At 51.1% G+C, this 16,852-nt stretch overlaps 1 protein-coding gene across 2 annotated transcripts; it reads right to left on the bottom strand.

Moving 5' to 3' along the window:
• Nucleotides 1–1,560: 1,560 nt before the first annotated feature.
• UBE2L6 (ubiquitin conjugating enzyme E2 L6) lies at nt 1,561–16,552 on the bottom strand. 2 transcript variants are annotated; one of them, XM_038563232.1, is made up of 4 exons: nt 16,442–16,552; nt 11,609–11,704; nt 4,157–4,343; nt 1,561–2,270 (listed from the first exon to the last, which is right to left on the bottom strand). In XM_038563232.1, the coding sequence occupies exons 1-4, from the start codon at nt 16,466–16,468 to the stop codon at nt 2,119–2,121; spliced, it is 462 nt and encodes a 153-aa protein (XP_038419160.1). In that variant the 5' UTR covers nt 16,469–16,552; the 3' UTR covers nt 1,561–2,118. The 2 variants fall into 2 exon arrangements, with proteins under 2 accessions (XP_038419160.1, XP_038419161.1); XM_038563233.1 differs by lacking the exon at nt 11,609–11,704 and having other exon boundaries at nt 16,442–16,541.
• Between the last annotated feature and the right edge of the window lie 300 nt (nt 16,553–16,852).

The raw sequence follows: 16,852 nt of genomic DNA, 5'->3' as shown, positions 1-16,852 counted from the left end.
CAACTCAATCTTCTCACAGTCAGGACAGACATTCAGGAAAGGACAATGGCCCGGGTCCCATGGCTAAGCAGCTATGTGACGTTGGGCCAATGAGTTAACCTCTCTGAGCCTCAGTTTACCATGTGAATAGGGAAAATAGGAGGTGTTGTGAGGGTTGAATGAGATAATGAAATGAGCAAAGGGCCTTGTCCGGCCTTTTCTGGTGCCTGTCACTGAAGTATTCCATAGGTGAGGCCAAAAGTCAATGCATTTGTACATTTCAAGCCTTTGGTGGCGCTTTTCCCAGTTCTCTTCCCTTTCCACACTTCTCTCAGATTAGAAAATCCAGGGCAGGTGCTAGAATAGAAGATTCTCTAGAAATCTCAAACTAGGTTAGCAGGGCCTAGGGTGAATCCCTCACCCCACATTCTGTCTCTTGCAAGCAGCGGCCTCCAGCGGCTTAGCACCACCGCCCGCGGAAAGTCCCTCCTTCAGGTTGTTAGTCCCTCCAGTGAGGGCTGAAGTTCTGGCTTGTTTTTGCTTTTCCACTGTTCATTAGAGATGAAGCCTTGAGCTGCTTATAATTTCCTGCTAATAGTCCTGTCTCCCTCTGCCAGCCATTTGGAGCTCATGGGCTGGTAAGAACAGCTCATGAAAAACACAGAAACAAAAACCAGCCAGCTCGGTACTGTGGCAAGAGGTGTGGGCCCTGCCCTGACTGGCAGAGCAGACCTGGGCTTCCACGGAAGCACCGTGTGCCTCAGTAGTCTCATCGGCAAAACGGGGGCGCTACCCCTGTGGACGTGTTACCAGCCTAGTCCCTCGTGGCCAGCCTTCCCCATGGTATTTGGGGTTACACAAGGCTCAAAGCCCAGCGAGCCAACGGGGTCACACTTTTTAGTAGATGGGAGCTAACCCTCAGCCTCACTTTCTCCTGAGGAGACCACTCCGTCCTCTCAACAAACACTCAGCCAGGCTCCAAATTCATCCTCGACTTTGATGAGTGGACAGCAGATGGTTCCTGTGGTCTCTCCAGACTGGATGGAAGGGGACATTCCTCCCAGCGTGAAGGCTAGCCCCTAGGAACTGGCAACCGAATGGGATTGCAAGTGGTCTCAAAGCCATGTAGTCGGGAGCGTCTGGGTGGCTCAGCCGGTTAAGCATCCGACTCTTGGTTTCAGCTCACAATGATCTCGGGGTCGTGGGAATGAGCCCCGCCTCAGACTCCACATACGGCCTGGAGTCTGTTTGAGAGTCTCCCTCTCTCTCTGCCCAGCCCCCTGCCCACATGTGCTCTCTCTCTCTCTCAAATAAATAGTCTTTAGAAAAAAAAAAAAAAGTTTAAAACCACGTTATCAGGAGCGCCTGGGTGGCTCAACTGGTTGAGCATCCAAAGCTTGGTTTTGGCTCAGGTCATGATCTCAGGGTCGTGAGATCCAGCCCCGCCTCGGGCTCTGCGCTAATCAGGGGGTCTGCTTGAGATGCTCTCCCTCTCCCTCTGCCTCTCTCCCTACTCATGCTTTCTCTCTCAAATAAGTAAATAAATCTTAAAAACAAAAACAAAAAAACAGAACCATGTAATCAGATTTCCAGGATCGAGATTCTTTATTTTGTGATTTATCAGTAGAAAAGGAAACATTTAATACTGAACCTAAACATACAGTACACCTATTAGCGGTCTGACTTCAATCACTCAACAAATTGCTCAACTGTAAAGACAAATCCTTCTCCCATGCACACTCCCCATGTCCCCTCTGCCCCCTGGGATGCCAGGGCCCCATGGAGATTCTAGTTGCCTTCTGGGCTTGTTTCCTGCCACCTGGCCCAAAGGTGACCTGTGTCTGTAAGACAGAGCAATTAGTGAGACCAGATTTTCAGGCCACAGAGTGCTGGAGAGCTGGCCTGTCACTGCACAAACGTGAACTCCTCTGGCTCTGGGGTAAAAAAGAGAGCAGGAAAGGCTCACCTGTGGCCAGGTGAACCTGGGAATGGGACCACACACCACACACACACACAGACTAATGATTAACAACCCATGAAGGAAAACATGAAACAAACGAGAGGGGCTCTAGCACCCAGTCTGTCAAACATGTCGTCCATCACACAGAGGACCCAGCAACAGAGAGGGGTCAGAACCAGTTAGGAGGGCCGGTCCACTCCATACTGGAGGGTGAACTCTTGGGCCTTTCTGTTGAACAGCTCTGGGTCCCGCGTCAGCAGGTCGGCGAGCTCCACCCGAACTGGCTGCCCCAGGTCTGGTCTATTCACCAGCACGCTGAGAGCCTCCAAGACTGGGGAGAGAGGCCAGATCAGGACATTAGGATGAGAGAAAGACCGTGGGAAGGAGGCGATGGCAGCCCACCCCTAGGTCCCCCGGCATCCCATACTCACTCTGTGGAGGACTCCCAAGGAGGTTCCATCTCCTTGGATGGAATGACCATGATAACTCTATGACCAAGTCAAATGGCCCTCATTCCTCACTGATGGGGCCCAGAGCCCTGACCGGCTGCACCAGTGCTTTCAAACCACGTTCTGTGGCTTCAGAGAAGCTTCCCATCATGGGGGTTGATGAGATAAATGGGGTTTCTGAGTCTCACCCCCTTTTCAACAAGAACCACTCTGTTTTTCTGTTTGATAGGATTCTAAATAAATCAACTTTTATTTGGGAAAAAGGGTTCTGATTCTAAAGACTGGAAACCACGACTGCCCAGTGGCCTCCCAATCTTTCCTCTGGGAACCTGGTGAAGGGAGTGGCCCATCACTTGAGGCATGTGCACATGCGAACATACACAAACATGGGGTTCTAAGCAAAGAGCGCTCTACAGTCCCCCTGGACACATCTCCCCTCCCCTTTTCCCCCCAGGGATCCTTGTTCCTAAGGCTAAGAATTCTGAGCTGGTCGTGGAGCCTGGGTGGCTCAGTTAAGCATTTGACTCTTGATTTCAGCTCAGGTCCTGATCTCAGGGGCATGAGATCAAGCCCAGCATCAGGCTCCTTGCATAGTGGGGAGTCTGCTTGAGTTTCTCTCCCTCTCCCATCCCCTCAGTTGCACCCCCACTCAAGCGTGCACGCTCTCTCTTTATCTGTCTCTTAAAAAAATAAATGAGGAAAAAAAAAAATGAGGGACGCCTGGGTGGCTCAGTGGTTAAGCGCCTGCCTTCGGCCCAGGGTGTGATCCTAGAGTCCTGGGATCAAATCCCACATCGCGTTCCCTGCATGGAGCCTGCTTCTCTCTCTGCCTGTCTCTGCCTCTCTCTCTCTCTGTGTCTCTCATGAATAAATAAATAAAATCTTTAAAATTAATTAATTAATTAATTAATTAATTAATTTTAAAAAAGAAGAACTGAGCTGGTCCAGAAGCAAGACAGACTCTGCACACAGATCACACTCATGGAGTCTAGAAACACACTGTCCACTATGGTAGCCACTAGCCATGTGCAGATACATAACTTGAAATGAATTAAAATTAACTGCAATTAGGAACTCAGTTCCTCAGTCACATTAGCCACATGTCAGGTGCTCAAGAGCCACACGTGGCTACTGACTGGGGAACCGCACTGTGCGGCTATGGAACATTTCTTTCTCTACAGAACGTCTTCCTGGGGAGCGCTGTCCTAGAGTCAGCCAAGCCTGGCTTTGAAGCCCAGCTCGGCCACTTGCCAGCTGTATAACAGCGGGCGAGCGCTTGACCTGTCACATGCCCCAGGGTCCTCACCTAGTTAAACAACGGGGCGACAGGGACACCGCACATGGGGCTGCTGGGGATTTGGGCAAAGCCAGCGTGCGAAGCTCCCAGCATGGTCCTCCAAGGGCTTAATCGACGTGTACTGCCATCATTGGGCCAATCCCCTCGACTGTCATTATGGCACCAAGCCTGGGGAGGAGCAGACCTCACCAAGGTCCGCAGACAGAGCTCCAGAGTGCTTCCCCCTAGAGCCTACGGCTTCTCTCTCCCACGACCCCTAACCATGCTGCTCTGTTACACCTGCCCAGGTAGACGAGCAGAGGCAGCACCAGGCCAGCCAGCCCAGGATCTCAGGATGCATCCCTTCTGCCCAAAGACAGGCTGAGACCTGCAATCTTTATTTCCCCTTCTTTGGGCTTTCCTGCCTCAAAACCAGTCCCATAACCCTGAATCCAGGATCAGTCCGTCCTGTTAGGGGAGACCCAGTCCCACCTTGGCAGGCCTTGGTGTGAGGATTCCAGTTCTCCTTGCTGATGATGGGCAGGCAAACATCTCCGTCATGGCCCACGTTGGGGTGGTAGATCCTGGTGGTGAAGGTCACCGTGGGGGGCTTGAACGGGTAGTCCTCGGGGAAGCTGATGCGCAGGTGGAAGGCCTTGAGGTTATAGGGTGGTTTCTCCTGTGCAACAGAAGGTTAAGCTCTGTTTTAAGACATGTCTCCTCCAGAAAGATGGTTTTCCTCCTAGGGCCTTGGTCTGGCTCCCCTCCTCCCCACCCTACCCTGGGTTCCCAGCATCCTCTGCTATACCCCCAGGTAGGACCATGAATGGATACAGATGGCACCTGCACGCACTTGATGACTGAGCCACAGATTCGTGGAAGAGTCGAGTCACAAAACAACACTGGCCTGGGAGTTACAAAAATCGGACCCTGGTTCTTGCTGGGCAACTGACTGCAGGCCAGCCACCCCCACCTCTGAGTCTGTTTCCTCATTCGAAAATTGGGTCAAGTTTGACTAGATGAGCTCTAAGAACCACCTCCTTTTTTTTCTTTTCCCCAATAATGAACTTTTTTCCAGTTCTACTGAAAAATAATTGACAGATATCACCGCATAAATTTTAGGTGTATAGTGCAAAGGTTTGATTTACATACACAGTGAAATGAGCACGATGGGCTTAGCTAATATCCATCTTCTCATAGAGATACAATAAGAAGAAAAAGAAAAAAGGTAAAAGTTTCTCCTGGTGATTAAAACTCTTAGGATTTACTGTCTTACTTTCCTGTGTGCCACACAGCAGTGTCAGCTACTGTCCCCATGCTGTGTGTCCTCAGCACTTACCTATCTTATAAATGGAAGTCTGCACCTTTTTTTTAATTTTTTTTTTATTTTTATTTTTTTTATTTTTTTATTTATTTATGATAGTCACAGAGAGAGAGAGAGAGAGAGGCAGAGACTCAGGCAGAGGGAGAAGCAGGCTCCATGCACTGGGAGCCCGATGTGGGATTTGATCCCGGGTCTCCAGGATCGCGCCCTGGGCCAAAGGCAGGCGCCAAACCGCTGCGCCACCCAGGGATCCCTGCACCTTTTTTTTTAAAAAAAAAAAATTTGATTTTTGTTTATTGGAGAGAGCACACACAGGGGGAGTGGCAGGCAGAGGGAGAGAAGCCAGCTCCCCCCCAGAACAGGGAGCCCGATGTGGGGCTTGATCCTAGGACCCCGGGATCATGAGCCAAGCTGAAGGCAGACACTTAATTAACTGACCCACCCAGGCACCCCTACACATTTTATTTTTGAAAAACATTTTAAGTAGGTTCCATATCCTGTGTGGATCCCAACATGGGGCTTGAACTTAGAACCCTGAGATCAAGACTTGAGCTGAGAGCAAGAGTCAGATGCTTCCCTGACTGAGACCCTGAAGTCTATACCTTTTTACCACTTCCCTCCATATACCCCCCTCTGCCTCCGATAAACACCAGAACCTGATCTCCTTTTCTGTTAGTTCAGTTTTTTGGGTTTTGTTTCTTTAGATTCCACATATAAGAGACCACATGGCATGTCTTTCTCTGCTTGACTTATTTCACTTCACATAATACCTTCAAGGTCTTTGCATGTTGTCACCAATGGTCATCTGAGAATTAGGGGAGGAGGAAGGACAGATATCTTCTCTGTGGGCACAGTGAGCAAGTGATGGAGAACATCATTATTAGTGGTGAGAGGACATGGAGAAAATGAAATGCTAAGATGTCAGGGGCTCGGGGATGTAAAATGGTGCAGCTGCTGTGCAAAACTACATGGCAGTTCCTTAAAAATCAAAACATAGAATTAGGGGGATCCGTGGGTGGCTCAGCGATTTAGCACTGCCTTCAGCCCAGCGCGTGATCCTGGAGACCCGGGATGGAATCCCACGTCGGGCTCCCTGCATGGAGCCTGCTTCTCCCTCTGCCTGTGTCTCTGCCTCTCTCTCTCTCTCTCTCTCTCTGTGTCTCTCATGAATAAATAAATAAAATCTTGAAAAAAATATATAGAATTAGCATAAGATCCAGCAGTTTCAGCTCCAAGTACATACCCAAAGGAACCGAAAGCAGCGACTCCAATAGATACTTGTACACCTGTGCTCACAGCAGCATGATTCACAGGGGCAAAAAGTTGAAAGAACTGAAATGCCCCTCAATGAATGAGTGGGTAAACAAAGCGTGGCCTATATGTACGATAGGATGTTGCTCACCCTTAAGAAAGAATGGTAAGGGACTCCTGGGTGGCTCAGTGGTTGAGTGTCTGCCTTTGGCTTAGGGTGTGACCCCAGAGTTCTGGGATCGAGTCCCATATCAGGCTCCCTGCAGGAGCCTGCTTCTCTCTCAGTCTGTGTCTCTGCCTCTCTCTTTCTGTGTCTCTCATGAATAAATAAATAAATAATTTTAAAAACCTTAAAAAAAAAAAAAAAAGAAGAATGGTAAAGTGCCACAATGTGGATGAACTCTGAAAACATTATGCTAAGTGAAATAAGGTAGAAAAAAAGAGAGCAAATACTATAGGACTCCACTCGGGGGAGGTACCTAGGAGTCAGATTCACAGCCATAAAATAGAAAATGAGTTGACAGGTGCTGAGTGGGGTGGGGAGCAGGAATGGGGAGTCAGTGTTTCATGGGTACAGAGTTCCAGAAGGGAAAGATGAAAGTGTTCTGGAGGTGGACCATGGGGATAGTCGCACAACAATGGGAACATACTGAGTGCCGCTGACTATAAACATGAGGGTTAGAATGGGGGGCGCCGGGGTGGCTTGGTCGGTGAGGCAGTTAAACATCTGACTCTTGGTTTCAGCTCAGGTCATGAGATGGGGGACCTGGGATCGAGTCTTGAGTTGGACCCTGCATTCTTCATTGAGTCAGCTTGTCCATCTCCCTTGCCCCACTGCTCCCCTCCGCCCTCTCAAATGGATAAAATCTTTAAAAAGAAAAAAAGGCTTAGAATGGCAAATCGTGTTATCGTGTACTTTTACCAGAATTAAAAAAAAAAAAATTCTTAAAGAAAGAAATCAGGGGCTGGAGTGACTGGGGGTTTGGGGTTGCCAGGAGCCAGACCCTCCAGACTCTGAGCAACCTAAAAGCTCTCCTGAGCATCTACTCTGTGCCACCTTATGTGAAGGGCTTGACACACATTAGTCCACGCAGCGGAAGGTAGGGATTACATGGCCTTTGGAGCCACTCTGCCTCAGGATGAATCTTGGCTCTGCTATCCCCTTGCTGTGTGATCTTATGCAAGTAACTTAACCTCTCTGTGCTTCTATATGAGAATAATAATAGGCTTCTTCACAGAGCTTATGTGAGTAGTAAATGAGTTCATTTATGTTAAGGCCTTAGAACAGGGCCTTCACATGGGAAGCACTACCTTTGGAGAATACAGGAAGTATTTTTTTTTAAGATTTTATTTATTCATTTATTTATGAGAGAGAGAGAGGCAGAGACACAGGCAGAGGGAGAGGCAGGCTCCATGCAGGGGGTCCGATGTGGGACTCGATCCTGGGACCCCAGGATCATGCCTGGAGCCAAAGGCAGACACTCAACTGCTGAGCCACCCAGGTGTCCCAATACAGGAAGTATTATGAAAACTCACTGCTACTAGCATTTATATTATGATGAGGAAACTCAAGTTCACTGTAGCTTGCCAGGGCCACAGTGGTGCGCTGGCCAGGAAACTAGCACGGTCGTCCCTACATCCCCACACATAAGCACTAGGTCTACGCTCCCAGAAGTGAGCAGCCTGAGGACTCAGGTGACCCCAGCACAAGGGCACAGGGGCTCCCTGCTGGTTCCAAAGCTCCAGCTCCTTTCAGAAACTTCTACTGAGAAGACAAGACAAAGACAGCCAGAATGACCTACAGATCTAAACCCAGGGTCAAGGTTTTAAAAGAGCTCCTCTTCATTTAGCAGAGGGCAAAACTGGAGCCATCGTGGTCCTGGGAGGGTCTGAGATAGAAGAAGGGATGGCCTAAGGGCTGATGAGGAGAATGTCTCAGCATTTCTATTCTTTGTTTTTTTTAATATTTTATTTGTTTATTCATGATAGACAAGAGAGAGAGAGAGGCAGAGACACAGGCAGAGGGAGAAGCAGGCTCCATGCAGGGAGCCCGACGTGGACTCGATCCTGGGACTCCAGGATCACGCCCTGGGCCAAAGGCAGGCACTAGACCACTGAGCCACCCAGGGATCCCCTCAGCATTTCTATTCTTGATAAGAAGAGCCCTGGCAGGTGCTGGGGATGGTGTGGGGGGTGGCGCTCAGCTGGTTACGCGTCTGCCTTGGCTCAGGTCATGATCGGGGGTCCTGGGATGAGCCCTGTATCAGGCTTCCCAGTGAAGAGTTTGCTTCTCCCTCTGTCCCTGCTGCTCCTGCTGCTTGGTGCAGGTGCTCTCTCTCTGTCAAATAAATAAAATAAAATCATTAAAAAATAAAAAAAAGGAAAAAGAAAAAAAGAGCCCTGGCCTGTGAGGTAGAGACAGGGCCAAGGGTGAAGCCTCAGGACAGGATGGAGAACACTGGTGTGTCCTGCCTGCAGAGGTGCATGCCAGCTTCCAGGGCCCTAGTGGGGAAGGAGAGCGGAGCCCTGGAGCAGCGGTCCCAGGAGCTGCCCCAGCTCTGCCTCGGGCCTGCGGTGTGGCTGGGAGCTCCTCAGGGAATCAGGTTCCCATCCGTGACATGAAGAAGTTGGACCACCCGATGGCTTCACACCGTACCTTGGGGTCGGCTGAGAAAGTCTGATTTCCTTCTAAGTTTTGGGTTTAGAGAAAGTGCGTGGCTATCCCCAGAGCCCTGCCACCTTACCCTGTGCCACCTTCTGTGTGACGAACCACTCAGCCCCCTCGGCTTCCATTCCCTCTCATCTCTGTAAAAGATGCCAGGCTTCCTGGTGGGGTGGTTGAGAGGACTGCAGGATGACTGCTCAGGCAGTATCCTGGAAACAGTGCTCAGGCCACAGGGGCTCTCAGTGAATGGGAACTCTTACCAGGAGCTCCCAAGGCTCGTCCCACTGTCAGCCTCCCTGATATGAAGTGACAAGGGGGGCCACCTTGGTAAGCGTATATACTGAGATGGAGGTTTTGAAGGGCCATCTGTCTGCTTGCCCCACAGACCTTTCTGGATTCTCTTTCCCCTGCCTCCCAACCACGCCTCCTTTATGGCTTCACCAGACACTTGGGGGCCCCCTTAGCTAGCTGTTCTGCATCAATCTTCCCAACCAATATGCTTGTTCAGGACCTCTGCATGGATGGAAGGTCTCTGGCTAGTTTCTGGGAGCACACCTACTGTGCTACTGTGATTTATAAGAAATATATATTTGAGGGGCACCTGGGTGGCTCAGTGGTTGAGCGCCTGCCTTTGGCTTGGGTTGTGATCCCGGCCGGGGTCCTGGGTAGAGTCCTGCTTCTCCCTCTGCCTGTGTCTCTGCCTCTCTCTGTATGTCTCTCATGAATAAATAAATAAAATCTTTTAAAAAGAAAAGAAAAAGAAATATATATTTGGTCATTCAGACATATTTCTCAGGTTTGTCCATAGCTCCCCGGCTCCCAGCTCTCAAAACCCTTAGAATTTCCCAAGTGTTGAGAGTGACCCAAATGTTATGTTAATGAGATAGTTTTTGGAAGCACCTAAGGATGGGGCTGGAGCTGGGGAGCCAACCACAGGGTTGGACGGTTGGAGGGGAGAAGGACTACAGTTCAATCGCCAATGGCCAATGACCAATGACTTCATCATTCATGCTTATGGAATGAAGCCTCCACAAAAACCCAAAAAAGACAGGTTTCAGGGAGCTTCTGGGCTGGTGAACAGGTGAAGGTTTGGGCAGAGTGGTGCACTTGGGGAGGGTGTGGAAGCCCCGTGCCCTCCCCCATGCCTGGCCCTGTGCATCTCTTCCATCTGGCTGTTCTGTATTATACCCTTTCAGAAAATACGCTCATCTAGTAAAAGGAAAATGTCTCTGCATTCTGTGCACCACCCCAGCAGATTAACTGAACCTGAGGAAGGGGTCATGGGAATCTCTGATTTATAACCATTCGGTCAGAAGCAGCTGGACTTGCAACTGATATCTGAGAGGAGTTTGGAGAGTGTGTGCAGAGGGGACAGTCTCGTGGGACTGGGCCGTAATCTGTGTGATCTGACGCTATCTCCAAGGGAGATAGTGTCAGAAGGGAGTTAAAGAGGAAGACACCAGCTGGTGTCCTGAGAACTGCTTGCTGGTGAGGCAGGGCATGCCCTCCACATACTGGAATTGTGCTCAGACCAGAAAACCAACCACTTTGTCTTGCCAAACAATAGGGCCTTCTGATTTCACAGTATCCACTGCAATGGGACCTTCCCCGAGTATCCCTGTCATCCACCTTCTTCCTTCTGACCTGCTCCCCAACTTTGACTCATCCACCTCAGAGCTAGCTTCCCTGGGATCTAATCCGTCCCTGGAGCACCTTCTGGCACCTTCATCCTCTGGCACCTGAGGTCCAGAGCAGGTGTTCTTACTCCAAGCCAGGTAAATGGGTTGCTTGAACCTAGCAGCCCACAGGACACAACAGACGTCCATATGTGGCCCCGACTCCAGCCTTTCTCCCCTTTTCAAGACTACAGATCAGTTAAAGAGAAGATGGCCTAAATCAGGACACTGCGTTGTCCAAATCCTAAAGAAGTAAGAAGTAAGAAGTCCTAAATAAATAATCCAGTGAATTGTTCTCTTTATATTCCAAAGAGCTACCAAAAATGTTCACTGTTTTAATTTTTATGTTCACAAAACTAAAGGTGTGTAGATGACTGTCCCGTAGAAAACACTGTCCATCTATTAATGATAAAATAGAAATCTTGGCAGTCAGACAGGTCCTCTAGAATATGGTTTTCAGGGGAGATTTTATTGAGAGAGATCTCATAAATGGAGAAAAATCAAAATCAGAGAAGAGTTACCTACGTAGTCACACCTAACAGTAGTTGTCCAATCCCTACATTGCAAACCTGAAACTAACATATCGCTGTATGCAAACTACACTGGAATTAAAAAAAAAAAAAAAAAGTTGTCTGAAATATGATCATTAAAAGAAAGCAAAATACATTGTAGGTTTGAGAGGTCAAATTCCGCCAACTGTGAAAAACAGGAAGTTTATCCCTATCCCTTGACAAAGATCCAAGGGATCTGTTTCCTTCTTTCGATGTCATTTGTTTGCTGACACTTGTGTGGCGGGCTTGGTGACTACTGGTTTGAGGAAAGAGTCTCCTACTAAATCCAGAAGTCTTTCAGCCTCTTCATCAGCCTGCTTCGACCTCAGAAACAATCAACCCAGAGACCTCTGCCCATGACTGGTCTCCGGGCAAGAAAAGGATTCTAGGCAGGGTAAAGTCTGAAGTAGTCCTAAGCCACCCTATGTCCTTGGCCTGTTATCCCAAACAAAAGCCATGGTCCCCAGGAACACTCACGGGCAGGAGGAGCACATGCCACACCAGGACGTCCGCATCATCACTGAACAGGTCCCGTAGGTAGGGGGGAAGCTTTGCCTGAAGACTCTCCAGCTCCTGCAGGGGGCACAGCAGTGGGCAGAGGGTTAGCCTCCCCTACTTCAGCCCCCCATCTGCCTGCCTGTCCCAGCAGCAAGCTGTCCCAAGTCCCAAAGGACACCCTCTGGGACAGGAGCTGGCAAAGAGTCCTTACTGAGCACCTAGAATGTGCCAGGCTCGGGGGCTCCAGGGTGGCTCAGTGTCTGACACTTTTTTTTTTTTAAGATTTTATTTATTTATTCATGAGAGACACAAAGAGAGAGGGAGGCAGAGACACAGGCAGAGGGAGAAGCAGGCTCCATGCAGGGTGGGACTCAATCCCAGGCCCTGGACCAAAGGCGGCGCTAAACCGCTGAGCCATCTGGGCTGCCCAAGTGTCTGACTATTGATTTCAGCTCAGGTCATGATCTCAGGGCCCTGGGGCTGAGCCACACATCCAGCTCCCTTCTCAGCGGAGAGTCTGCATCTCTCCCTCTGCCCCTCCTCTGCTTATACACGCTGTCTCACTCAAAGAATAAATAAATTTTTTTTTAAAAAAAGATTTTATGGGACGCCTGGGTGGCTCAGGGGTTTGATGCCTGCATTCGGCCCAGGATATGATCCCAGAGTCCAGAGATCGAGTCCCATGTCAGGCTCCCTGTGTGGAGCCTGCTTCTCCCTCTGCCTGTGTCTCTGCCTCTGTCTCTCTGTGTGTGTGTCTCTTATGAATAAATAAAATCTTAAAAAAAAAAAAAAAAAAGAATGTGTCGAGCACAGTGCTGAGTGTTTTAAGTAACTTATCTGCCTTAAGCCTCACCAATCTCTTTAGGTACTAAGTGGAGGGGGGGATGCATGATCCTTGTTTCCAGACATTATGACCACTCGGAAATAAACTCTATCTGGAGCCTTTCCTCCTAAAACCAAGATACTACATACGACACCTCTGTCCTCTCGCTCTCTCCCTGGAGAGACACAAGGTCCTCATTTTCTCCCTCCCTCCCTTCTTCCCAAGGCATCCACTGTGTGTCCAGCATGACAACAGGCCCTTATGTGCTTATGACAAACTCCTCCAGACCAGGGCCAGGCAAGGGAGATGGTTCAGGCTGACTGTAGCTCAGGATAACTCTACACTCCAAACAGAGAAACAAGGGAACAAGGAGTGACTCACACCCCTGCCCCAGCCACGCCACCCCAGGATGTGGCCCAGGCGCCTGCATATCACTGGATTCGCCCTCCAGCCCGTTACAGGGCATCCTCTACTGACACTGGAGTGGGAAGGGCCCCACCCTCAGAAACTTCCCTGTGGTACTGGCAGAAACATGAATGTGACTGTGTGAGGAACATGTGTGCACACACAATAGGGAAGGACAGGACAGGGGAGCAGGAAGGTTTTGCAGACGGTGCCACTGAGCCAGGCCACGCAGAGTACACAGGAGTCCGCCATGCAGAGAAGGGGACAGGCACCAAGGCAGAGGGCCCAGTGAGAGCAAATGTGTATGGTGTGCCCCATGCTTAAGAGTTATGGATGGAAAAGGGTTCTATGGTCAAGTACATTGGAAAACACAAAGTTAAACAGATTTCTTTACTGCAGGACTTCCCAGAACCTTTAATATGCTTTTGTGCATCGTGAATCTCCAAGATGTGAGCCCACAGCACGCAGTTCTTCTCAAACATATCTGACCAAAGGACAGCCTGGGTGGCTCAGCGGTTTGGCGCCTGCCTTCAGCCCAGGGCGTGATCCTGGAGACCCGGGATCGAATCCCATGTCAGGCTCCCTGCATGGAGTCTGCTTCACCCTCTGCCTGTGTCTCTGTCTTTCTCTCTTTCTCTCTGTGTCTCTCATGCATAAATAAATAAAATCTTTTTAAAAAATCTGACCAAAGAACCCTGCTCCCTTTTTGGGGTCCATCCTGTAGGATAACAGACCTTTTTTTTAGAAAGCAAAACAACAAGAATAACAAATAAAAAGACATCCAAGGACATGTCATATTCCTCTGGAACACCAAATGGTTATTATAAACCATCAGTTTTCTTTTCTTTTAAAGATTTTATTCATTTATTTATTCATGAGAGACACAAAGAGAAAAGCAGAGACACAGGCAGAGGGAGAAACAGGTTCCCTGTGGGGAGTTGGATACAGGGCTCAATCCTGGGATCCTGGCCTCACGACCTGAAGCCAAAGGTAGACACTCAACCACTAAGCCACCCAGGGGTCCCAAACCATTGGTTTTCAAACTGGTGCCAATTTGACCCCACCCCTCCAGCGGACACTGGGCAATGCCTACAGCCACTTTGGGTTGTTGCAGGAAAGTGCCACCAGCATCTAGTGAGTAGAGGCCAGGGATGCTGACAGACATCATACAAGGGGTTACCCAGCCCCAAATGTCAATAGTGACAAGGCTGAGAAATGGTGGTACAAACAAAAGGAAGACAGAAATCTCAAACTTAGTCCACAGCTTGGGAGGGGCTCTTCAGGCTGTGGACCACGTGAACTTTCTCTGCACCCCCAACATCTAAACGCAACCCTGGCCTCATCGCCTGTGTCTCAGCCCATACTCCGTCTCTGTTCATACCAACAAACTGCTTCTTGTGCCTTGTACCCAGAGTCTATGACCCCTCAATTATATTTTACTCCCCAAGTAGAAGCACCTGCTACCATGAATCCTAGCTCCAGTAACATCTATGACCCTCTGGCAAGAAGGAAGCCCTAGGGACACCTGGGTGGCTCAGTGGTTGAGCGTCTGCCTTTGGCTCAGGTCGTGATCCCGGAGTCCTGGGATCGAGTCCTGCATGGCGCTTCCCACAGGGAGCCTGCTTCTCCCTCTGCCTGTGTCTCCTGCTTCTTTCTCTGTGTCTCTCATGAATAAACAAATAAAATCTAAAGGAAAAAAAAGTGAGGGCCATCACCTCACAGACATAGTTTAAAAAAAAGAAAAAAAGGAACGAAGCCCTAAGCCAAACAGAGAAGCTCTGGAATGGACATCTTCCTGACTTTACTATAACGGGGATCACTTGGACCTTTCGGTTGTAGAAGAGTTCTGCCAAAGATGCTGCAAGCCTGAGGATAGTGAAACTCAAGCTAAGACGCCCCCGTTTTTTCCTGAGGCCGGTTAGGAAACCACCTGACTCCGAGGAACAGAAAATGAAAGTAAAGAAGCCATTGGAAGAGCCTGCAGGTTGAGAGCCACCTACCTGGGCTCCACGTCCAGCCCTATCCCTCCCTCCTGGGTGACCCTGGACAACCGAGTTATTCTCTTTGAGCCTCAACTTCCTCATTTGTAAAAATTTATCTCACACAAAGTTGTTGTGGGAACTTCACGAACTAATGTAAATAGCCTGGCACTTAGTCGTGTCAGTGTGGCAAATACTGGCTCCCAGCCCTTTCCCACTTGACTAGAAAGACCTTCCGCGTCCTTTTGTTGCTAACCTCCAGATTTCAGCTCTTCTGGGCTTGGCCAGCTCTAGGCCCCAATCTGAGACCTTCTATTTCTCAAAGGTCCAGAGGAGCCGGCAGTCCTCTTCACCCCCCTTAAACCTGCCCCCACCCTACACACTGGAGGGGCACTTCCAAGACAAAGTCTAGGGCATGTCAGACCCACCTCACCACGACTGCTCCTGCTTCCCCACCTCTGCCCACATGCAGGCTACACCCCAGTCCTTCAAACACCCTGGGCTTTCCCACCCTTAAGTTTGCCCGCTTCCCATCCTCCCAGACCTCACTTTAAATAGTGTTCCTGACTGGAGGGGCCCCTGGGTGGCTCAGTCAGTTAAAGATGGACTTTTTCTTTAAGGATTTTATTTATGTATTCATGAGACAGAGAGACAGAAGCAAAGGGAGAAGCAGGCTCCCTGCCGGGAGCACGATGCAGAACTCATCCCAGGACCCTGGGATCACGACCTGAGCCAAAGGCAGACGACGCTCAACCACTGAGCCACGGAGGAGCCCCAAGCATGGACTCTCTGATTTCAGCTTGCTGGGGTCCTGATCTCAGGGTCGTGGGATCCAGCCCCAGCCCCAGCTCAGGCTCTGTCCTCGGCATAGAGTCTGCTTGGGATTCTCTCTCTCTCTCAAAAATAAGTCAATCTGCAAACTGTGTCCCTGATTGGAAAGAAAGCTCAAGGAGGGAGGGGCAAGATTTTTGCTCATCTCTGCCTCCCGAGTTCCTAGCACAGGAGCCAGCACATGACAGGCTTCCGACGACATCTGTAGAAGGACGAGCGCGCGCCACCTCCTCCAGGACGCCTTCCAGCTCCGCCTTGGCAGCGTTTCCTCCGTTGAATACCCAGGGGACTTTGTGCCTGACCCCTACTCAACACCCCGTACTTCCCCGGACTCTAGAAACGTAGGTGCCTCATCTCCGGCCGGGGCATGAGCTACTCCAAGGCAAAGGTCTTCTCCCCGTTATCTCTGCGCCTAACCACCCCCTCACCCCAGCGGCGCGCCCGGCTCTCGGAACCTTTCCAGCACCCCCGGGGGACGCGGGCCATCGCCAGGCCAAGTTTCTGGCAGAAGAAACGAAACCGAAACCAGTTTCGGCTCCACGGGAGCCGGCGCAGCCCCATTCCCAGCACAGCCCAGGACCGCAGCGGCAGCCCCGCTCGACCCGCGCCCCCGCCCCCCGCCCGCCCTCGCTCCCCCCGGTCCCGCTCCCGCCCCTCCGGGAGCCCGCTCCTCCGACGCGGCGGCGGCGACGGCGACAAATGACGGCGCTCGGAGAGCCGGGGCGGGATGCAGGGGGCAGGGAGCCGAGGGAGGGGCCGTCCGACCGCCGTTACCTTCGCCACCCGTTTGCTGGCGGTCATCTCGGACCCAGCGTCCCGGCTTCCGCGGCTTCCCCCGCTTCCCGCCGGACTGCGCTCTGGCCCGCCCCCCGCGCCCCGCCCACTCGCCGCGCCCCGCCCACCCGCTGCGCTCTAGCCCGCCTCCCCCCCCCCCCCCACTGCGCCCTGCCCACCCGCCGCGCCCCGCCCCCGCCGCGCCGAAGACTCCCGTCCCCGCGGTCCCGCGCGGGGGCTGGATCCGAGGACCCGCGCGCGTGGCGTTGCTTGCCGAGCCCCCCGCGCCCGCTGGGGGGCGCCGTGCACTGGGCGGAGAGCACCGTGGGGCGCGGCGCCGGTCCGCCCATCCGGGTTCTAGCTGCGGCTCCGGCTCCCGCGACCCCGCATCCCCACGGCCGCCTGGCGCCG

Source organism: Canis lupus, chromosome 18 (genome assembly GCF_011100685.1).
Source record: "Canis lupus familiaris isolate Mischka breed German Shepherd chromosome 18, alternate assembly UU_Cfam_GSD_1.0, whole genome shotgun sequence".
In the NCBI taxonomy this organism is placed as follows: Eukaryota; Metazoa; Chordata; class Mammalia; order Carnivora; family Canidae; genus Canis; species Canis lupus.
Note: the sequence above shows the minus strand (reverse complement) of the source record. Positions and strands in the feature narration are given on the sequence as shown.